The sequence below is a fragment of the Cinclus cinclus genome, chromosome 15 (assembly GCF_963662255.1).
Source record: "Cinclus cinclus chromosome 15, bCinCin1.1, whole genome shotgun sequence".
Classification (NCBI taxonomy): Eukaryota; Metazoa; Chordata; class Aves; order Passeriformes; family Cinclidae; genus Cinclus; species Cinclus cinclus.
This window is the reverse complement of record NC_085060.1, coordinates 4251890-4275934: the sequence shown is the minus strand read 5'-3', so window position 1 is coordinate 4275934 and position 24045 is coordinate 4251890. Positions and strand designations below refer to the sequence as shown.

At 45.5% G+C, this 24045-nt stretch overlaps 1 protein-coding gene across 1 annotated transcript; it reads left to right on the top strand.

The window, feature by feature from the left end:
- The first annotated feature begins 347 nt into the window (after positions 1-347).
- FOXO4 (forkhead box O4) lies at positions 348-21775 on the top strand. Its single transcript, XM_062503036.1, has 3 exons — positions 348-775; positions 11070-12302; positions 16510-21775. Exons 1-2 carry the CDS (start codon positions 392-394, stop codon positions 12282-12284), a joined length of 1599 nt encoding a protein of 532 aa, XP_062359020.1. The 5' UTR covers positions 348-391; the 3' UTR covers positions 12285-12302; positions 16510-21775.
- The last annotated feature ends 2270 nt before the right edge of the window (positions 21776-24045 follow it).

Genomic DNA, 24045 nt, shown 5'->3' with positions numbered 1-24045 from the left:
CCATCTCAGGCTGCGGCCACCACACCGTTATCACCACTTCGCTATCGAGGGGGTGGACTTGGGCCGCAGTAGGCCTGATGGGTTATGTAAGCGCAGCCGCCGCTGTGCCCGCTGGGAGCTGTAGTAGCATCAAGGCACCGCCTGCCACGCTCACCCTTCGGGGGGTACGCCCCGCCTTCTGCCGCAAGAGATGCTGGGTACTGTAGTCCGCCGGCCGTGCCTGGCTGCCCGCTAGCGCCCCGGAGGGACTACCGGTCCCGGCGTGTCCCGCGCGCGCAGGCGCGGGGAGTGGCGCTGCTCCCTGGTAAACAGAGCGGCGCGGCGGCGGCGGGCCCGGGGCGCACAAAGGGGTGGCGGGTCCGGCACTCCCGGCGGGACTGTGGTGGCGCCCATGGCGGAGCCGGCTGGGGCCGCGGCGTCGCCGGATATTGACCCTGACTTCGAGCCGCAGAGCCGTCCTCGCTCCTGCACCTGGCCATTGCCGCGGCCCGAGGCGGAGACGGGTGGCGCGGCTGGCGCGGCGGAGGAGGGCGCAGGCGGCGCGGCGGCGGGGCCCGGCCGGGCCGAGGGGGCGCGGGCGGGCGGCGCGGCGGCGCGGAAGGGCGGCTCCCGGCGCAATGCCTGGGGCAACCAGTCCTACGCCGAGCTCATCAGCCAGGCTATCGAGAGCGCCCCCGAGAAGCGGCTCACGCTGGCGCAGATCTACGAGTGGATGGTGCGCTCCGTCCCCTACTTCAAGGACAAGGGTGATAGTAACAGCTCCGCTGGCTGGAAGGTGCGTGATGGGCCGGGGCGGGAGGGACAGGCCGGGCGAGGAGCGGCTGCGGAGGCGCCTCCTCGATGCCCCGGCCCGCCCCGCCGCCCGCTCCGTGCTCACCTGTTGCTGCTGCTCGTCTGCGGTCAGGGCGTCGGTGTCAGCGCGTGGTGCTCTCGCTGGGGAGCCTGGGCTTCAGTTCTGCTGAAAGCTCCGGGGTCTTCTTAGAGCCAGCCCAAGCTTTGGCTGTGTGCAGCTGGAGCAGCTGCTGGGGGCGGGTATCGCATGGCGCTGCGAGGCTGCTCTTTGCGTTTTCCAGGAGACGGGAGAGTAATTTTAACAGGCTGTGTCCAAATTTCTGTGCAGGGTGAAGCCTCGGTTGAAGGGTTTTTAATCACAAGGCCGCAGTTCTTTGTCATGTGACTGTGCTAAAGCTCAAAATAAATAACTGTCATAGCAGGCGTGCTTGGCTTTCAAGAAGGTCCCTTGAAAAAGAGTCCTGTTTCCAGGACCGTGATGGGGACCTCTGCTGGAGTTTGGGAAAGAGAAAGCAATATTCTGCTCTCTAAAAGCTCTCCAGTGTCTTCTCTCATTCTAGAAATAGGCATGTGTAGAGTTGTGTTAGAAGAGCTACAGACTGTTTCAGTCCTCTGCCTGTGGCGACCTCGTGTTCCTTTATCTTTAGTCTAAAGAATTCCAGCAAAGAGAAAGGGAAATGTGAGAGCTGGCTTGCAAAATAGCCCCTCAGCCTGTCCTGATGTATCAGTGTGGATGCCGTGGAGACTGGACTTTAAAGAGTGTGATCTATTGCTCTCACTACAGACTGGAATTACACTCTTGTTTGCAGTATTTATTAGCAGTTCATCCATGCTGCAGTTCTGCAGGAGGTTCAGCCAGCATGGTTTGGGGCCTTGGGCTTCCCTGACTCCAGCCACGTGTTCCTCTGCTTGTCTTGACTGAGCAGTAGGTGAGAACAGAGAGTTAATTTCAGACAATAAATAAATAAATAAATAAACGTCTGTTTCTGGTAGGCTGGCTTTCAGCTGGCTCAGCTCTCTGAAGTGGCACACCACGTGGTGGTGTGAGTGCAAACATTTGCTGGAGAGGGTAGAAACATAGTGAGAGGGATGCAGCTGTCACAGCTTGGGCTGCCACAGGTCAATACAAAACTTGTCACCTTTCCCATTTATCACTTATTGACAGTTCCCAGAGAGTGCATCTAGTTTAACTAATATAGATTATTTTCTGTTGCTCCTATGCATAGGTTGAATCCTGCATACCAAGTTGTGATTTGGGACAGTGCTTGAATTTTGGTATTATTACTGGAAGATAGTTCTTGTTTCCTCAGGCTAGGGCTACTCTCCTGGTCCTGCTGCTCCTTCGTGCAGTCATGTTGATTTAACAGAATTTGTTTTGTCAAGAATTTTCTTTTCAGGAGTATATCTGGGTATCTGTTTGGCAGTAGTGCCTGAGATTAAAGTTCAGTGTGGATTCTGAAATGCTCCCGAGATATCATGGTGAAGGTGGAATATAGTGAGGTGTCCTGCTAGACTGGATGCTAGAATAAGTACACTTCTGGTTTGACTCAGTATGGCTGTTCTTTTGTTATATCGTGTGTAATGGCATCAGTCTTTGGTTTTACTCTGTGTTTTAGTAATGTGTCACTTTTGGGACACGTACAGGTAGATTTAAATTCCAGAAGCTCACATGGGAGAATTTGCACACACACGAGAGTGAGGTTCCAGCTTAGACGCTGTCATAGCTTTTCTGTGATTGACTTTTTAATGTGTTTTTCAGCCTCGGAACAGTCTAATTCTGGCTTTAGAAGGAGAGAAGAAAAAGAAACTTCTTGCCAAGAAAGATGAGGGTGGGCAGAACAACAACTGTGATGGGAATCAGCCTGTCTTATGATCAGGGCAGTTTAAAGCTCTTGCCTTTAACCAGCAAACAGAAAACTATGATAGAAATACAATACATTTTCTTTCCTGCTCACTCACAAAATCCTGTTGGCAGAGCTTGGCAGGATGTGTGACCATGGAACTTACTTCTAGTCTTTCTTTCTGTTAACTCACAGTTACATGAGTTTGCAAGAGGTTTTGTTTATTTGAGTGACCTTCCTCTGTTTGCGTTCAGATGCCTTAAGTGAAGGGAGGTCAGACATTTACAGTTTTACAGATGGGGAGTCAGTCAGGTCAGTTCAATTTGACTTTTGTGGACTTAGAGTAAAATGAATAGGTGCATATTTAGGACAAACTGGATAAACAAAAGAAGACATGTCTTCACTTGAGGAATGGACCTGTCTGTTTTTTTTGGTTTTATTCTTCCTTGTTATTTTTAGAGCTGTGAAGCTCTGCTTGCATGTTTTGGGAGTTTTTTAATCTGTAAAGTAAACAAAAGCTTCCTGAGTTGTCTTAACTTTAGCAAATTCTCAATTTTGAGGTGAATGATTTGCATAAAGGACGTAAATGTGAAGCTGCTATTAAAGGTAGCTGTAGCATTTTGATGCCTGTTAAGGTAATATGGCCCTAGAGTTCTGGCATTTCTATCTCCTTTGGACAGAGCCAAACATTTTAATACGTTTTCTTTGTATGTAGTGCAGTTTAATAGAGAATTTTGAATAAGTCATTGAAATCAATGTGTCTTTAAAAACTCTTAATCTACTTTAGTTAACAAAAACCCCATAAACTCATTGTTTTGTAATTAATTTAGAGCTGTCCTACTGCACTGTACAATTGGGGGAAGTACAGCTGTTACAGACTGCCAGGGTGTAACCTCCATGAATTCCAGAAGAATCTGTGTTTTCCAGGAAGATAGTGTTTGCTGTTCTTGAAGTGCTTCAAGCACCTTGTAGAGGACAGATTTGCTATGTGTGCAGTCTGTCCTTTCCCTGCAGCAATTCAACTAAAGTTAAGAATTAACCAGCTTGCAAAGCAGAAGTGTCCTTGCAGGGTGGGTGGTGGGGCTTCTTCATAATCCTTCCCTGGGTGCTCTGCAGTATAGTCTGGATATCTATGGTTAAGAGGATAATTCCTTTTGGTTTTGGGATTACTTGCAAGAGGAAGGTGTTGAGGCTTTTGAGTGAAGTGCATAAACCCTGCAGAGAAGCAGTTTGCACTGGTTGTTGCATGCATGAGTATGAGCAAATTTGGCACAGTGAGGAACAAGATGAAGAATTCATCTTTCACAGTGAAACAAACTGTATTCCCTCCAAGCTCTTGTTTTTTCCTTTGTAGTAACAGAATAAACTTTAAAGCCGTCCTTTTCACCCTCCAAAGGTATGTATGTGAAACAAAAATTAGTTGTCTCCTATGTATGCAACATAAAGAACAAATGATTCTTCACCTTCTGCATCCTGGTACTCCTTATTTATTTCAAATGTGTGCATGGATATACACGACATAGGTATGCTCATACACATATATATGTGTGTATATATGTGCAACAGCTCAAGGAGCTATATTAAAAATTTAAAATTACCAAGTGTTCTGTTGATCTAAAACAGATGTCTAGCTCTTAATCTTTGTTAGAGTGGGCAGCGTTTTCCTGAAAAGCCTTCCATTCTAGCCTTGTGTTATGTGCACATTGCACATACCTGATACTAAATGTTGATCAGATGGATCAGGAGACCTGGCTGAGGGCTCAGTTATAGTGAGTTCATTGGCTTTCAGTGCCTCAGTGCTGGCTCTGATGGTCCCCAGCTTCTCCCAGAGCTGTGCATATCTGATCTCCTGGCAGAGCATGTGCAGGGCTCCCTCAGGCTGGAGCAGCTGCTTGTCCTGTGGCCCTCTGAAGCTCCTCCATGAAAGAGGCCAGCAGATGAGAGCAAGCCTGTCCATCTTCTGGACTATTTCTGCTGTGCTGCAGCTGGTAGATTCTGCCAGGCTATCTTTATGCCTTGCAAACAAATTCCAGTTCAGTAGATACAAAATCATGTGAACACTAGTTTTGGTAAAGTTGAAAAGTTTATTGTTTATTGTTTATTGGTGTGCTGACTATCAGTCAGACAACTTTTTTTGCTTTTTTCTGTAGTCAGATCTGCAAATAAGCAATGATAAGTTCCTAAAATAAACACATTCGCTGTTTCTTTACAGCTGCTGGTGTGTCCCTGTATCCTGTAAGATTTTTATTTTTTTATTTGTTAAAACCTTCGGTTCTTAACTTGAATCAATAAGGGGGCAAATCATTATCAGGAGAACCTTCTTTAATTTCACTGAGAAACCCTTTACCTGGATGTGAACATCTGGTGGCATGCTGGGCTTCTTTTGAGTTTTGGTAATGGTAATTTCAAGATACAGGATTACAGAATGGTTTGGAAGAGACCTTAAAGATCATCTCCTATGTCCCTGCTGTGGGCAGGGATGCTTTCTAATAGACTAGGTTTGCTTCAAGCCACATCCAGCCTGGCCTTGAACATTGCAGGGATGGGGCAGCCATGGCTTCTCTGGGCAGCCTGCTCCAGGGCCTCACCACCCTCACAGGGAAGAATTTTGTAATATCCAATGTAAACCTACTCTCAGTTTGAAGCTATTCCCCTTTGTCCTATCACTCTACACCCTTGTAAACAGTTCCTCTCCTGATTCCTTGTAGGTCCCCTTTAGGTACTGGAAGGCTGCAGTGGTTTGAGAAGACATTCAGAATATTTCCCTGTGCTTCCTCACTGAGCCAAAACTGAATGGATGCCATAAACCAAAACGAAACATAAAACTTCAGCTCAGCATCTTGGCTCTGAGCAAAGTGTAATTCTGCCCAACCTTCAGCCTGGTGCAGGTTTGTGCATAGGTGAGGCACAGTGTGGAGTCTGAGGCTCTCTCTGCTACACAGAGCCACTGACCTCAGTCTTTGAAGAAAGGCTGCTTTCTGTGGCTGTGTTGAGAAAGCCTGTACTGTTTATTCCTAAGTTCACGAGCCTGACAGGATACGATTCCCCATAAAATCTTCTGACACTAAAAGTGAAGAAGTATGTGGACTGGAGTAGCAATGTCATTGCTGTCATCACTGGTACTTTATTTAACTCTACCTACACTTTAATGGTGTTGCAGGTGCTGTTCTCCATTAGTTTTGGTTTATTTTGGTTTCTTGGACATTTCTGCCTTGCAAAGAGGAGGGAGGGTCTGGCTGTTTGAATCCAGTGTAGCTGAGGGTGGGTAGAAACTGCTGGACTCTTGCCATTACCTCATGTGGCCCAAATGCATTTATGTTGTATTAGTGATGTGCTTAGTCCTGGCTGCAGAATGTTTCCTGTCCCAGCTGCTGACAGCCTAACTGGGTTTTCTTAAAGCAGGGGGGAAGAAAAGAACAGAAGCTAAATGAGGGTTCTTCAGATGCCATAATGAGGAGTCCAGCATGGAAACCTGGTGTACACATGTGGATGTTATCCATCATCTTTCTCTTAAAGGACTGTTTAACCTTTTAATCCCATTAGTCTTTAAATGGTCTGGCCACAGTGTGTAGCCTGGTGTAGGTGAGGTGGAGGACAGCAGCTGGGCATGGCAGAATGTTGAGGATGGGAGAATGGTAGAGTGCTGGGTGTGGAAAATGAGGCTGGTGGCAGTGCACAGAAGTAGGACAGTAGTGCAAGTGTGGGTTCTCCAGGTGTCCTGTATTCTAGATGGAAGGAAACCGAGGACTACTCGGCTGTGAAGGGGGCCAGCCATCACAATGTAGCAACATACACTTAGCCTTCCTTAGAGTGACACTAATTCTTGTAATGCCCTGAAGAAGTATGAAAAAGATTTTTTTTTTTTTTTTAAGCCTCATTGACCATGATTGTTCCTCTCAAAAGTCGTGAAAAGCTCAGTGAAAATTCATCTACTTCATACAATGCCAGTCAAATTACTTGAAGATTTTGCTGCTACTCTTCCCTGCTCCTTGCAATTTTTTTTCTGGAAAGCTGCTTTGTTGAATGATTTTTCCTTGCAGCACAGCTCAGTTTTCCAGGCAGTCCTCAGAGAAGGTTGTTCCTGGGCTGCTGGTATTACTTGTTCCAACAAGTTTCTTCTGCTCTGTCTAATCCTGAACAGCTTTTGTTGTGTATGCCTGCCTGTCTTGTAAATCGCCTCAGTCTTTGCTTTTTAGAGAGCTATGATCTTCTTCTGGCCTCCCACTGAAAGATTACAGAAAGGAAAATGTTCTTCCTGAGATAGAGATCCCTGTCTGCTGAGTTTGACGTCTGTGCTCTTGTGTGCCTTCTGGAGGGGAATTGCTGGGGAAGTGTTCCAACTCCCTGGCTCTGGAGCAGTTGTTTACTTGCTGGTGCAAAATCTGTACAAGGAAGATTTTTTCCTGAAGTCTTTAGAGCCAAGTGACTGAGACAGGTACTGACAAATACAGCAGGCAGAGTGTTCTCCCCTTGCAGCCTCCCAAGAATGCCATGGCAAATGATAATTCAGCACAATTACAGGCCTGGCAGTGGAACACGTGGAACATGGCCCTGCACTGGGATGAGACCAAGTTCTTTGTATGCCTTCAAGGCAGTGAGAGTGTATTACAGGCAGCTGCAGTGATTGCATAGATTTTTTTTTTTAATTCTGTCACTCATCCTTTAGAGAGACTTTTTGTTAAGAAATCTGATCCTCTGTGGTTTGTAGTTTAAACTTGATGTTTCCTGGGAGAATGGCCAGAAAAGGAAGGGAGCCACTGTGTCTCCTGGAAGGGTAGCTGCTGTGTCTTGTCCTTCGGAGCATAGTTTGTGCTTGGCCCTGAGTGCTTTGCTAACACAGCTCATGCACCACTGCTGCATGAATGAGCTCTGCTGGGCACGGCACAAAAGCCTCCTTCTGCTCCTATAAGCTTCAGTTTTATGGTAGGGAGGCTCAGCTGTACCTACAAAGCTGTATAGTCCCCTGGAAAGGTTCTCAGTGACCTTCAGTCTTCTGTATTCACTTTACTTGAGCAATTTCCATGATATCTGTGGCAGTTGCCCATGAGGCTGACTGGGCAGGAGGATGGCTTGGTTGTGCTACCAGTTCCTGTGGCTAATTCCCTGAGACCAAAGCACTGTTTCGTGCTGGACAGGATCCACAGCAGCATTAATGTTGGTGTAGGGGCAGACCTGGTCTGATGGTGAAAAGTGTTGTACTTTAACTGTGGCTAGGAGAAGATTTTATCAAAGAAAATTACTTAATGTTCTGGTAACTAAGATTTAGGGAATAGTTTGCATAAGCTGCTAGCCACACTTCTGTGGCTAGTCTGTATGTCCTAGTTTGAAGACAAGGTGGTTATGACCATGGGAATGGTCCACCCTTCAGTGTACAATAAATGTCTCTAGCCAAACTTGATTTTTTTGCATATTATCTGTCCTTAATTTAAGACTGGTTTTGTGTGAATGTGGTTTGCAGGAAACATCTTTGATCTGTGATGGATTTCCTGACATTTTTTGATGGTAATGCTTAACATGAAGCCATAAGTACCACTGTAAGATACCTAAATAAATAACAATAACCTCCCCTATCTGGTGGCTGAAGATGTTCCTAAGGATTTGAAGGATTCCTGCCTGCACCTCTTTCTTCAGGACATGCTTCTTTATGATCAAAGGGTTGCAGAGTCAACACCTTGTGTGTTTTGCAGATGCTTTGGCCAACTGGGAGCCTCCCACATGGCTGAAGTTGAGCATCTAAAAAGTTAATGTCATCTCATTGTTTCTGGTGTGGGTTGCTTAACATCAAGAAAGGAAATATGTCAGGGTTGCCTGGGTGACTGAACTCTGTAATTTCCTCTTCTGTCAGGTCTGACTTGCAGTTCTGTGATTATTTTAGCATAATTGATCTGTCCCTGGCTTTCTTAGTAAGGTTTGAAGGGTCCCTCCATGTGTTAGGTGTACTGAATCACTCTAGCAGATACATTCTGGTGCTGTCCCACAGCACCCAGGCTGGTGGGTGCGTGGATTCAGTTGGAGTTTGGGACCCTGGGCTCGAGCCTGCAGCCTTGCAGCCAGGCTGGGTCCTGCAGGTGAGTTAGGGCTGCAGTGCAGTGCTGAGCTGCCTCCCACAGCCTGCAGGAGAGGTGCAAAAGTGATAACGTAGGCATTGCAGTTTAGATAACAGTTAATCCTGTCGAAAGAAATACTTGGTTTTCTTCCTCTGCCTCCAACTACACATTTTGTTCTCTTCTTTAGTTTTCAGTGCTTGACCCCCCCATGGTGAGGTAGTTCAAAAAACAGAGATAAAAGAGGCAGGGAAAGTAGTTTCCAAGGAAGGATAAGGCTGCTTTTCAGTTTGGTTTGCTCTCTAAACTGGCTTATAGGATGACAGATGCCTGTGTTACAGAAGGATGAGAGTTTGAAGATGAGGAAGGAAGGAGTGGTACAGCAATTACCTGTTTCTGTAGCTTAGCCATTATGGCAGTTCAGCAGTAACATGTAAAATCACTTTGAGACTGTTTCATAAAAGGTACCAGGCTTCATTGTATTAATGAGAATCCTATTCTTATTCCAGGATGTCTTATTTCAAGCTGCTTTTCAGCGAAAACTTAGTTACTCAAACTGTCTCTTACGATACCCAAGATGCCATCATGAGTTCACAGGTCACTTTCAGGAGAATAAATGAAGAATTAGTGACAACTTAGCGGTTCTTATTGCTGCAGCTGTGTGCATTCAAAGTTATGTACATTTACCTGGGAAAAGGGGTGGGATTCTGTGGAAATGAAAGCAGCAGCCTTGCAGGAGACAGTGCACCAGTCTGAATTACTTGTGTGAATACTTGAAGGAAAGGAAAGCTTTGTTTAGAGAAGATGCCAGGCAGGACTATTGTACAGCTATTACTGTGAACAGCTCAAATAATAAAACTGTGTAAGAGCATTAACTGACACATTTTCATGTTCCATCAGGCTCTGGCTCTGCAGTCACTCTCCCATTAAGAACATGTGTATTCTTTGATACCAGTTGCAGCAAGCAGCCAGTCTTCTCAAATCCTCAACAGCCAAAGGTTAAAAAAAAAAAAAGCCAGGATGATTCTCAGATCTCCTTTAATCTCCATGAAAACTTTCCACTTTGCCTGTATTGTTTATCTATCTGAGTCTACTTTGTTTCTAGGATAGTACTTTTGGTGAGGTGGCCAAAATTAGCATGGGGAGGACTTTTCCGAGAGGAAAAGGGTGGGGAGAGGGAAGGCAGCAGACAGGAAGGAACTGTGTTGAGAGTTGGTGGAAAAAATGATAAAAGCACAGTTAATTTGTTCAGAATTAAGAGTGTATGCATGAAAGTTGAAGGTTGTTATATAATTTTCAGTTTATATGAAAAAGATGTTGTGCTTGGACCCCTGTTGTGTTTCCAATGCAGCACCTTTTAATGATCTGTAATTTTTCCATCTGAACAAATTAAGTGCAGATATCAAATAAATGCATAGGCCTCAAGGGGACTTTATGGAGAATCTCTTCAAACAATGAAATTGTTGCTTCCTGATTCTAAAATACTGGGGAGGTTATCAGTTGCAGGATGAAAATTGAGTTTGATGATGGTGTACAGACATGTTAGCTTGCAGTTTTCAGCAAAGATAAACTAAAAGGAGGGAGCTGGGAGATGCAAAGAATGTGTGTCTTACCCAGCAGAAAGATGGGAGAGGCTAAAACTGGCATGTACTGTGTGGGAGTGCAGTATCCACTGAACATCTAACCCAGTCAGGAACATGCACAAAGGAAAGCACATAGCCTCCTTGTAGAGGGACCCTGGCAGTCTCCAGGATTTTAGGGCTCTGTTCCTTAAAGTTTCTCTCTCACTTTTCCAGTTTTGGGGTAGAGATGTTAATGGGTGCACTGAATAGAAGTATTTTACCATTTCTCTTTATACAGTCTGTTGGATTCACTGTTACACTCTGCTTGAATCTGTCTGAAAACTGTCCATATAAAAAAAAAAAACCTGTCCATCTAAAAAATTTGCCAGGCTTATGATGGGTAGAGGGGTTGACAAAAGGGTAGGAACAGCAATAGCTCAAATTCAGGTAGGCTCCTGTTGAAATTGCAGGTTGTATTTGAGAGCTTGTTTACTTGCTTTGTGATATGCCTATTTTTTTGCAGACTCTGTATGGTCTTCAAAGTTATTTTGTGTTAGTATTTTGTGTTAGTAACTAGCAGTAAGCTGCTAGTTGTCATGGTAGCTTCAGCTTTGATATTGCAGTGAAACATGGCGCTGCTTGCTGGTGCTGCAAAGCATGTTGAGACATAAATAGCAGGTTTTTATGGATAGCTTTTTGTTATAACTCTTCTCTGGATACTGTCTGAATATGTTTAAGCTTGTGAGGTTTCTAGGTGGGAGGTGTGTCATCTGTCAGGTCCTCACATTTTGTATATTTTGTCTTTTAATTTATTTTTTTTTTTTTTTCAGAACTCAATTCGACATAACCTGTCCCTGCACAGCAAGTTTATTAAAGTCCATAATGAAGCCACAGGGAAGAGCTCTTGGTGGATGCTCAATCCTGAAGGTGGCAAAAGTGGAAAAGCACCAAGGAGAAGAGCTGCCTCCATGGACAACAGCAGCAAGCTTGCAAAAGTCAGAGGAAAAGCATCCAGGAAGAAACCTCCTCTCCAGTCTGCACCAGAATCCTCTGCTGACAGTCCTGGCTCCCAATTTCCTAAGTGGCCTGGGAGCCCATCCTCAAGAAGCAATGAGGACTCTGATGTGTGGAACACCTTCCGGCCTCGAACCAGTTCCAATGCAAGCACCATTAGTGCCAGGCTTTCTCCTATCCTGACAGAGCAGGATGACCTCCATGAGGAAGAGCTGCTTCCTTCTCTCGTGTACTCCAGTGCATCCAGTAATGTTCCGCCAACTGTGACTGAGGAGCTTGAGCTCATTGATGGGTTAAATTTGATGTCTCCCAGCTCATCTGTGCTATCTACCCAGCAATCTGCCTCGAGTGGTCAGATCCAGAGAGATTCCAGCTTTTCCTTGCAGAGCTCAAATGCAGCTGGACAGACTTTTGGCAACTCGCTATTTAACCCTGTTGATATTTCACTGCAAAGTTCTGTCAGCCATTTCTCTGCCCCTCAGACCTTGGAAGCTCTTCTGACACCCAGCTCTCCGCCTCCAAGGGATGTCATGATGACTCAGGTGGATCCAGTTCTCCCACAGACTGGTAACAGGATGAGCAGCCGAACTCTTCTGCTTCTGGGTGGACAAGCTGCCCAGAATAAGATGAGCTCAGGCAATCCACGAGGAAAGCCTGCAGAGCAGCAGGCAGAACCAGTTGGTGCCAGCGCTTTGCCATCAGCGCTTCCCATAGTGACATCTCCTCAAAACACTGCCAGCAGCACCAGTTTGAAGGCTCCAGTTTCTGCAACAGCTGCCCAGTCAGTCCAGCTGGGTAGTCCAGTGCTCCTTTCATCTGCCAGCCCTGCTCCCTTGGGAATGAATCAGGACAGGCTGCCCACTGACCTGGATATTGACATGTACATGGAGAACCTTGAATGTGATATGGATTACATAATCAACAGTGAACTCATGGATGGAGGACTGGACTTTAATTTTGAACCTATTCTGCCTACTCCCAGCTATCCCAGCACCTCACAGGCCTCCAACCATACCTGGGTACCAAGTTAACTTCAGGAGCACAAAAAGGTAGGTGTAGTTGTGTAAAATACTACAGGTCAGTTGTGGAAACAGCTCGGTCTAGAATGGTTCCTGTGCTCAACTCTGCAGCAGTTAAAGGAACCTCTTTGAAAGTATAGTAAAAAGCTTTTGGAAGATTAATGGTTCTTTTTGGGAGGAAAGAAAAGCTGTTTAAAGGTAGGTGGATTTAACTTACCAGGTAGTCAGCTCCTTTATGAAATAGAACAGCAACCTGAATGAGACTCCTCTTGTCTCCTGTCACCCAAGATGACTCATCACAGGACATCAGGCAGTGCCTACAGCTCTACAATTGACATGAGAGCATGTGCTGATTCCATATGTAAAGACATCCACCAATATGTGCAGAATAGTTGAACTGAGCCAAGCTCATAATGTGTTTCTATCTAGGTTGTTATCATCCCTGCAGAATTCTCTAGTATGTGTAGTAGCAAAGCATGTCCATGTCATGACTGTCTGCTTTGGTCTGTGTGTGCCAGGTCACAGTCACTCTTACCACACCTTCTGTCCTGCCTTTACCTGGGATAGTGTCTGTACAGTCAGGTAAGCTGGCTCACCAGCATTAACTACTAAATTGCTTCCCATTGTTAGAATAGGAAACGGGAGTCTGCAGTGTGGATGGAGGTGGAAGGAAGAAGGATGTGTTAGTGCTATGCCATGCACAGCAAAGCTGCCTCTTCACCAGTTTGTCATATTTGTACAAATAGATTCAGTTTGGCAAATAGAGTATATGGCAACAAGACTTAAAAATATCCTATTTTTTGAGGCTGTGGCACTCTGAGTTGAAACACTTAAACCAGAGGCAGTAGAAGAATTAGGCAACTGGAGCTGAAGGCCTGCTTCACACTTGGAACTCAGCTGGTGGAAAGTGGACAGACGGGAGCAGAGGCTGGTTATTGGTTGGAAAGTGGAAGCTTTGACAAGAATGCTTCTTTTTTAGGAAGCAGATATGGTATTTGTTAGTGTTGCAAGTTCAACTGCAAATATTGTCCAGCTGAGGAGGCAGAAGTAATGGCAAACTGCAGATACTGCTTCAGTAGTGGGAAGCCATTGAGCTTCAAAATCATGGGGACACAAATTATCATCTACTTGACCTTAGTACTCTTTCCTAGGCACCTGAGTAACTTCGAGGTGGTTTGGACCAGGTGACTTCTGTCAGTACAGCCATTCTCTACAAATGTCTTGGGTCTAGACAGAGTAAAATGCTGTCCTTTGTGCTGGTGTTACTTAAACTGTGTAAACATTGATGCACCACTATATACTGAGGTTTTAAACACAATTTAACTTGCTCTTTTTCTGAGTCACATCACTGCTTAGGATGTAATTTTTTTGGTTGCTTGTACCTTACAGATCTCTTTATTGTAGGGAGAGGAAGATCAGCCAAACTTTTCTGCTTCCTTATGGGGATTTTTATAGTGATCTGTGTTAACTGTGCATTTGTTGAATTACTGTCTTAAATTGAATATCTTGTCTTCAGATGAAATACAGAAACTCAGTTTTGATTTCAAAGACAAATTAGGTGGACAAAACTATGGTATCCTTCTGCGTTAGGATTGTTTGCAAGTTAGTGACAGAGGCTATGGCTTTTTGAGCAGTGTTTCCACTGGATATTGTTCTGAGCTTTTGTGGTGCATTTTGTTTGTTCAGGTTGCTTTTTTGTTTTTATGCCATGCTAGGGCAGGCCATTATATTTGTGGACTTTCAGGGATGAAATTTTTTTCAGAGAAGTGTTTTCAAAACACATGCAAGCTGTCCCATGCTCCTGGGCCAGGTAGACAAGACCTCATTTTACAGCATACCAGGTAAAGATTATTTTTTAGAGTGTGAAGCAGAGAAGCTAAGGAATTGTTTATCAAAGGGTAGGGTCTAGTACTGTTGTAGATGTGGGTATAATCAAGTGCTTAAGAGGGAGAACAGGAGCTCTTAAAAGCATGGTTATGTTCTTGTTTCATATTATATTTTGTGTGAATTGCTTAATCAAAACAGAGGAGCTATGATGTTAAAACCCCTGGATTTTCTTTGTTCCACATCTGAAGTTGAGGTGATATTTCCTGGGAAATGTGCTTGGACATGAAGGAGTGAGATCTGGAACAAGTTCTGAACCACTATTGTGTTTGAGCAGAAAGCGTAGCTCCCACGTGTCTCTTGGTGTTCTGGTCACAGCAATGCTGCCCCAGGAGGAGAGGCCACACCCTGTTAGTGTGCTTTGCTTCAAGCCTTTTATTGTGCCCTTAGATTGTGTTTGCCTTTTCTGAGTTTTGCAGAGCTTTTCTGTTTTTTCTATATGCAGGAGTCCATGGAGTGGGATGGGGGGGGGAGCTTTTTCCCCAAAGGAGAACAAGTATTGTGCAAAAGGCTGCCCAGACGGAGAGGTGGATCAGGTTTCTAGCAAAGCGGGGAGCACGGCACATGTGGAGAGAAATAGGAGTGTTCCTGGGAAAAGAAGGCAGAATGTTTCCTCAAATTAATGAGTTAGAAAACCAAGTGAGCTGTAGACATCAGTGTCTGTGAGGAGGTCAAGACACTGTCAGTTCTCCCTTACTGCAGCGAGTTCCCAGGATCCCTGTTTGGAAATCACTGTTCAGGGAAAGCTGTATATTGCTCTGGTGTGGCAGGCATTTTTCCTTTCATATTCTTTCTATTACTGTGTTTTTCTCTGTGTTGAATTCACAATGGCAAAAGCTATTCTTAAGTGCTCACTAACATAAAGCTGTTATGAGTAGTTCCTGTGGGCTTAACTTGTGGCCTTCTGGGTATAATGCTGAGCAGAAACTATCAGTTAATGACAGGGGTCACATTCTGATTTGAGCAGCCAGAATGAAAGTGAACTGGGAAAGTATTTCTCTTTGTAGACAGGAGGATATCTCTAGGAAAGAGTACTTAGTCTTATCTGCAGCACTTAGGAAAATACAAGCTAGTTGGTGTTACTCTTGGTGCTCAAAGCTCCCATGATTTTATCCTCATCTTGCAAGTTAAATGCCAAAGAGCTTGTCCACAGCTTCACCAGGAGTCTGTTTGAATCCTGCCTGTGTTTCTTTGCATGGAGATTAGAGATCAAACATTGAAACTTTGTCTCTGCCCAGCAGTGATGCAGCACCCACAAACTGAGCTATTAGCCACAGAGGAAGACAGTCAGCATAGAAATAGAACTGCCTTTTTTGTGAAGTGCTATAGTTTTGGTCTCACTGGTGAGTGTAAAATCCATCTACTCTTTTGGTGGATATTAGTTAATTACTGTTAGTTATTCAGTTAGACTCCCTATAGCTTCAGAGTCTGGAGAACTCTTTATCCCTAGCCCAGTTTGGTCTGGATTCATACTTTTCTTGCTCTGTCAAATTCCCTTTGCTCCAAACATTGGATTTTTGTCTGACAAGAACATAAATAAAACCCTCATAAACTTGCAATTTCCCAAAGCAGCCCGTTGCTCTGTCTTCTGTTTTATCTTACTGTCTTTTCTTACTTGGGGCTGATTCCCTCTTGTAGTTTTTTTTTTCCTTTTCACTGGTTTATTTCATGCTCACTGTTACTGAATGCAGCTGATGGGATGCCCTACATTTATCTTGCTGTTTTGCCTTCCAAAGTGGATCATATACCTACAGTGGTGATTTTATGTCAGTGTCCTAAGTCTGCGTAGACTTACTCCAGTGTTTGTTTGAATGACTTGTGACAGCTTTATGGAGGTGAGGCAGAAGACCTGAGATCTTGAGACTTTCCAGGGATTGAGATATCTAAAAGTGTTTAATTATTTCGAAGGTAGAGACAGGATTTCTTTAAGTGGGTGAGCATAAACAGTTTGTGTGTGATCTTAAAAGTCTCTTTTTTCAGTCTTTTCCCTACCAATTTATACTTGTGGTTGTTTAAGGTGAAGAATAATTTTTTGTCTTCCTTGCTGCTTTCATGCAACGCCTCTGGTGTTAGCCAAGTCCTTCTTTAAACTTCCTTATCTTGCAGAGTCTTGTTAATGCTGTCAGCTTACAGGAGGAATACTTACTGTTGACCTTTCTGTCTCAGTCATACTTTGAAGCTTGGAGCTGAGCAACTGCATCCTCCACTTGACTCTGTTAATCAAGGTCTTTTGTGGTCTGTTTGTTCTGTAGGGGCAGAGTGGTAGTAATTAACTCCTTATCTATGCATCCTGGATTCCCACTGAAGCTGAGCTCTAACCAGTCACTCTTATTTTTCTTCATTTTTCTTCTAGTGTCCTTCAGGTTTTGAACATTGGGTTCTGACTTCACTTCCCACCCCAGCAGAGAAGAGAATGGAGCATGTTGGATTCAGTTTCCCTGCACATCATGCCTTGGGCAGAAGGGGCTGCCCATCTGGGAAGAAGGGGCAACCTGCATCTGGCTGCAACAGGAAGAGTTTAAAAATAGTAATCCTGTTTTGTGCCATGGCTCTTCCTACAAACCTGACCCTGCCTTGGACCATCTGGAGAAACCCATGTCCAAAGATGAGCCCTGGTAAAAACCTCAGCCAGAAGACTCTGTGCCAGGCAATAGTGTTTTCCTGTGTGATGAGTTGGGTTTGCTGGAGGAATCTCTCACTGGCTGTCCTCTCTCTGCTATGGCAGAAAGTCTCCCAGTGCCTCGGACTGGAGGAGGGCTGGCTCTGCTCTCGCTTGGCTTGCCTCATGGGGCAAAGTAGTTGGACTTTCTGATTAAGCCACCAGATGTGCACTTGGTATCCCACAGACTCACAGAGGAATTGGTGGGAGCTTGTTGGTAGAAACCCTGTGGGAGAAGGGTATGCTGTTTCAGGGGTTGGTTTCAGTGTACCCATCACTGGAGCATCCATCATCATTCTGCAGGGAAGGGTGGTTGTCGTGGTATAGAAGGCTTCCCGTTGTACCCCTGGGTGGAACAGGACACTGAGTTTTTCACTGTGCCAACTGAGCCCCATTGAATCAGAAGCACGTTTTGAGAAGTCCCTATGCTGTTCTCAGCACTTTCCTGATACACCAGGCTGCTGTAATATAAGCACAGGTGCTAGTAGCTGCTTTCTGGGACATAAAAACATTGTTCTAGGTTTGTTTTTGATCTGTCTTGCTACAGCAGCAGAATGGAAAGCCTGGGTGTGGCCTTAACAGAGCCCTGGTTGCTTTTCAGAAGGGCATTTTCTATAGATTAAATATTTTTTTACTAATCTGGGAACTTTCTACAGTGAATATGAAGCCAATGTAATGTGTGTCACTATTACACATCTCTCTGTCTGAAAAGGCAACAGTGACAGACTCTTTTTCAGAGCTGTATTAGGAACAAACACATTGGATGTTTGATGATGTATATGATTGAGGGGAAGGAATTGGCAGGTCCCTGTGGTTTCAAACCACTGTGGGGAAAAGTTGTACATTATTGTAATCTATATGTAAAAGTAGGTGCAAAATACATAGAAGCTTTTCTAAACCTTTTTAAATATATATTATATATTTTAATTGAAAAACGAGATTATTGGATAAAAAGAAACAAAATACAATTGCTGCATCTGTCCCCTTCATACCAGATAACACTACAGTATGGGAGGGTGCAGGCCTAAGGGATTTTGGGCCAAGAAGCTGAAAACGTTGGAAAAGTGGGAAGGACACCGCAGTATAACTGGGGAATGGCTGCTCTCCCCAGAAGAGGAGGAGGGAAGGTGCCTGGTAGGGCACAGCTGCTCAGGCTGGGCATTCTTGCCAAGCCAAGAGCACAATGGAGGGAATGCTAATCATTAACAGTGCTCGTTCTCAGCTAATCCCCTAAGTAGCTGGCCTGCAGCTGATCCACAGGACAGATTCCCTAGTCTGCTAAGGAGATGGTGTGGACTGGATCATACTAGATCTGCTGACACTCCGTGTAGCCCTTATGGGGGCATGATCAGTTTTATTTGGTAGCTCACTTTGGTTTCTGAGGGTTTTTGTTTTCTTGCTGAAGCTTCTGCTGCTGCTGGGGAACTTGAAGCCTGTAGGCTCGCCTTCAGGAGTCCACCTGGGATCCTCCTCTGTCTCTATATTCTTGCAGGACAGAAATTAGGGGTCAAAAGATAAATTCAGAGCATTAGTGGCATGTTGCTGTCACTGTTTTGATGTTTGCAGTGGCAGGATCTGTGGGAGACATGGTGCTTTCATGGTGTTCTGGTAGGCTTAGTCTGGCAGAATGACTCTCCAGTCCTTTTGGAAGGTGGCTTCAGTTCAGAAAGTTTGTATCATGCAGTGCAATGGGCCACACTGTTTTACCAGCTTGTCTGCTCTGTTTTCATTTTCATTTGAGTGGAGATTGGAACAGGAGTGATTGCCTGGTTGCCTCCAACAAGGAATCTTCAAAAGTTTTATCTACAGCATGCTATGCCTTCAAAGCCTTTGAATAGTTTGATAACCTTTGTTTTGAAGGCTGCCTTCATGCCAGAGCTCCCAGTGATGTTTCAAATTTACCCACAATCTACATGTCTGGCCACACCTCATTGTAGCAGATAAACAAAAAGGCAGCTGGTAAGGTGGGATCCCAGGGTTTACACACTTGAGGCATGGATGAACATTCTCACTGGAGTTAGTTCATTACACAAGTGGATAAATACCTTTTCACAGCACCTAATGGCATGTGCCACACATAAGAATCAGCCGTTCTGAGCTGCAGTGAACAGACTGGAGAGATTTATGTTATTTGGTGCATAATATGCTACTTTGTTGGCTTGAGTCCTGAAGGGAACTTGATCCAATGATGTACAGGGCAAGTTGAATGGCTGCCAGTGATTCACAGCCATGTATCAAAGAATAGGACACCAGTGTGTGTGGTCATGTTAAATGTGAGTCTCTGGCTTATTTCTCATGAAAACAGAATACAAAGCAATAGAAAAGACAGTAACCAGTGCTTCAGACCAGAAATCCATGGTGAGCTGTTTCTGGCTGGGTTGGTCTATGGGAAAGAGGTGTTGTCTTCAGGCTTTTACAAAGTGTCCCTTAACTGTGACAGCATGGAGGAGCTGGCCTAATCTCTGTCTGCAGAGAGCCTGGCCCTGAGCACTCATGTAGCACCCCAGGGAGATCTGACATAATCTCAGCTGGTTCATGTCCTTGACCTGATCTTGCCGAAGGAGGTGCAACACCAGAGCTCATTATGGTTAGTGCTCTACAGTGTGAGTTCAGAAAAGACTCTGTCCTCTGAGTAGGGAATAGAGTGCATACCTATTTTTTCCCATATTCCCGGGCCATACTTCTGGAGACAGGAGCACCTCTGGCTGGAGTCCTGCTGTACCAGATTCCTGGCAGTGACATTCCTGCCTTGCAGCAGTCTGTACAGGTGCTTTGTGTCTCCTCAACACAGGAGGAGCTGTCAGTGGTTGAAGAGTCTTGAGAGTGCACTAGTGCTGAGAATGGTGTTCAGAAGACTTGTAGAGTGCTCAATAAACCATGAATGTAATGTTTCAGGCTCAAGCAAGTAACTTACCTTCTTTGTATGTTTAGCAGGATAGCTTGTATTGTGGGCACAGAGGGCAGGGATGCAGAGAGCTTGGGAGTTCTACAGACACTTCATTTTCATAAACCTTGAGCTTTCTTAGCCTGAGATACTTTCTCATAGGACACAGGAGACTCTAAAATTCCTAAACTGCTGCTTGCAGAAATGCTATACCTGGCAGGGGGTTGCTCAATACTTGTTCAGTATTTTGTAGTCTTGCCCAAAGCATTTGCTACTTGCTGCTGCGGGAGCCCAGGTCATGTCTTGGTGGCTTTTCAGGCTGCCTTAACACCACAGGCCCCATACTTTGGGCTAGTTTTTACTCTAATGAAGGGCTGGGCTGGGATTTTAAGAGCAGCTGTGAGTGGGGTGTGAAGGGAAGGGGCCAGTGACATGGGAAGTGATGCTCCTGGATAAGTGCCTGAGGGGAGTGGGCAGGGGGACTTTTGGCATGAAGCATTACTTTATGCTGTGTTCCTTGTCCTCACTGAGCTCAGGCAACAAGTTTCTCCATCTTCAAAGGATCAAATGCCATCTTACACAGCATTGAAGACACTATGCAGCTTAGGGCCACAAAGGATTCAGGTAACTAGGCCCGTGGAGCTTAGTAGGAGGCAGACTTGTTGCTTTTATTTACACTTGGGTTTAGCAAATTGCTTGAACTTTCTTTATAATTTAAGCATATTTTACTTCAAAGCATGTACTTCCAGCTTCATGTGAGAGCTTGGAAAATTGGAAGCTTCTGGGAGCCCTTAATTTTCCTTGCTGGTGTGTCTAAAAAGATGTCATCCCTATCCTGTGCTGCTTTAAAAACAGCACTCAGATCATCCTGATGAGAGGTATGAAGCATTCCAGAGCCTGGGTGTATTAATAAACAAGAGTCATAATAGAAGCAAGTAGCACTAATCAGCTTTTCCAAAGGAAATGCCTAGAAAGTTTTTATGTAGATAATAATTTGTTAATTTTCTTACTTAGTTGCTTATTTATAGCCACAATCAAATGCTTCAGGGCTAGCCTTGCTCCAGGATTGAGTAACCTGTGTCTAGTGCCATGGGTAGGAGTGCCTTGGGAGTTTTGTCCTGGACTGTCACCAAAATGTGAAAGTTTGGATCCATTATTAAAAAAAAAAATCAAACAAAAAAAAGCAAATCAGTCAACATTGGGACATGAGCATGAACAGGGAATAGCTTAGGGCTTTCCTCAGTTGCATGTCTAATGAAAAGCATGTTCTAATTAATGTGGGGAAAAGCAAGCAAGAGGAGACTTCTGAAGCCTGAAAGATCTGTCTGTGAAAGCTTGGAGCATGTGCTAACCCATCACCACCCCTGCTTGACCTTCGGGAAAGGGATCCCCTCTCTTCACTAGCCTGCATGTCTTTCCTGCAGCCTGACGTATCTGTAGCTGACGGAAAGCAGTATCTGATGGAATAAAAATCACTGCTAATACTGTGGTGTAAAGCAAGGAGAGAGGCAGCAGAAGCTGAAGGTGTAAGAGCTGATGGTGTTGCATTTATGGTTCTTTGGCTGAGGCAGCGTTATGGGGTGTGGTAGAAGGGGATGTTCTGGGACACAGAAACAGAGCCCTTGTTGCTTTTCAGAAGGGCAGTGGTGTGGGACCGGTGGTGTGGGGTTCCCCAGGGTGTCTTGAGACGTTTGGCTACATAGAAGATAGGTTCTTCTCCTGAAAGGAGCCACCTTCATGTCACAGTGGGGGTGGTTCTGTGAAATGGTGCTTCCAGCACAGCGGAGTCTTCACCTGGTGCAATCCCAGGAAAGGTTTCTGCATTGCTAGCACAGATGTCTGCTGCACACAGGGCAGGCACCACTACCTGACATAGTTTCCACCACATCCCCTGTGCACTCTTCCACTCATTTCTCACAAGATTTTTTTTTAAATAAACCCCTGCTTTTGTTTGCTCTCTGTAGCAGTGTAACTTCTGAACCATTACAGGCTTTGTTACCATCTGTGCTAGCAAGACTGTAGAATGTGCTAGACTAGGGGGGAATGTTTGAAAAATAAAAACCTGTAATCCTCTGCTCTGTGTCTCATCCAGTTTGTTCTGTTCTCATGGCAAGGGTCAGCTATTTTTCCTTGCCCCTGTCTTCTTTCCTCTGCCATTTTCACCTGTTAGGGCCCCCCTCAGTGGAATAACCCTCAGCTGGCCAGAGGCAGAAGGGTTGTGGTGTGACCACCCACAAAGTCTCTGGTGTCCTCTGCAGTGTGTAGAGCCCCTTGTTACAGCTTGCTGGCAGTGCATGGGGATCCATGGTGTGCCAAGCCCTAAAACTGACCCTGGGGAGTTTTAAATCCTGTAGGACTAGTTTGAAGTTGTTCTAGCCCTTTTTGTTTCTTGCCTTTCTAGACCTGAGTGGTGAAGGTGACTGTTTTGTATAGATACATTCTAATATCTTTCTTTGTCAGCAGCAGTGGTGGCAGATAAGGAGATGAGAGAGAAAGGAGGGAAGGAGTGCAGATCATGGATTCCACTGGCCAGGTTAGACACATGGAGGGCCATGTGGTTAGACACTGCTGAGGGTAAAGACACATTTGTGAGATTGTGTAAAATACGTGTACAGCCAGAAAACTTCCATTCAAAGCCCCAGATACTCAGTATATTATTTGTTAATTCTATTCTTCACTATAGTTAATGCAAATAACTAAATAAGGAGCTTTTAAGATTCCTGCTTCAAGATTTAACCCAATTTACAAAAATGGGAATTAGGAAGAGATCCTTAGGAGATCTGTCTGCCCCTCATCTCTTCCTTAGGTACTTCTTGCCGGCACATAATGATGGGTGCTGTTTGAGACACAAAATGCCAAAGATTTTTGCAGCTGATTGGATCAAAGTGAATGTGTTCAAAACTTGCCACACAGCAGGAGACTGTGCATTTGCCCAGTAGCCATTAACACTTATACCTCTTTGAGCATTGGCTTGTGCCATTTAAGCACTGCCAAGGAGAACAAAATGGGACCTGAATGCCTTGGCTTGGGGTTGCTTTTGATGAGTGTGGCACTGTCTTCAGTAGTCACCAGGAGTCCTGCTGTGTTCTGTGGGTTCAGTGCATCATGTTTGCACCTTTCTTACAGTCTTGGAGACCTCGTAGCCCTCCCAGCTTGTCCCCGTAAGTATTTTGGCCTATGGGTAGTTGCCTGCAGAACAGCAGTACATGGAGCCAGTGCAAAAACAGCTTTTCTGCTCAGTTGGGTTTCTGGCTGGAGTCCTACTTTGCTTCCAACCCCTGCTGGTTGATGAATACCTGTGTGCCGCCAGTGATGGTCCATGTGTGGAAGCACAGCAGGGAAGGCTGCTGCCCTATGGCATGTGTCCTTTGTGGTGGAGCTTGTGTGTGAGGAAGGAGGGCTGGGGAACAGGAAGATGGTGAGTGCACACTGCCTTCTCTCGAGCTGTCCTCAGCTTGTGTGCTCTTATTTCCCCTTCATGGCTGGGGTAAGAGCAGCAGCCGGAGCCCTGACTTTGGATGGCTGGGTTGTAGGAGCTGTGGCAGTACCATTGCTGCAGTGTGACTTGGTGTTGTCCGTGGGCTAGGACACACCATTCCTCCCACCATGCAGCTTGGGAATGGCTCAGCTGTTACAAAAGCAGTCCTGGCTGCACCTGCCAGCACTTCTTTCTGCTACAGGCATTGCAAGAAACTCAGTTACTGCTTTGGGCATGCACCTGCATCCTCCCCTCCGTAATCCCCAGTACAGTCACAGTGTCCCAGCTCCCATGTGCAGGATATCCTGTAAGGTTCTTGCAGAGGTGAGACAGTCTGGACTCCAGCAGTTCTTCCAGCCACAGAGCAATAGGGAGGAATATCCTGGCACAAGCACATGAAGGATGTAGGGGGCCACCAGGACAGGGACACAAGTGCTGAAATTGCCTGACTTGTGGCATGCTCTGACTGCCTGCAGTGTCTCCTGGCCTTGACAGCAGCTCCGCTTGTTTCTGGTCAGGGCTGAGAGAGCATCGAGCCCTTCATCTTATTAGTGTGGCTGGTATTTGTCTGCGAGCTGGAGTGTGTGGCAGCTGCCCCAGCCCCTGCAGGGCCAGCCCTTAGTGCAGGTGTAGAGATGGGGTAAAAGGGAGCCAGCCTCACAGCACCTGGGACAGGCAGCCCCCCATGCCCAGCCAGAGTCATGCTGTCACTGCCTTGTCCCTTTCCTGGCCAGCACCAGGTGGTAGTGGGATGTGAGGATGCTGCCTCTGGCAGCAGGCTGGGAGCCAGCCCCAGGCTGCCCAGCACTGCAGGTGCCCAGCCAGCTTCAGGAACAGTGAGCCCTGTGGGGAGCTGGCTGCTGTGGTT

Excerpts from the sequence above, each read along its gene's own strand:
- FOXO4 (XM_062503036.1), top strand. The coding sequence starts at position 392 with ATGGCGGAGCCGGCTGGGGCCGCGGCGTCGCCGGATATTGACCCTGAC. Across the intron at positions 776-11,069 it reads ACAGCTCCGCTGGCTGGAAG|AACTCAATTCGACATAACCT; the intron begins GTGCGTGATGGG and ends TTTTTTTTTCAG.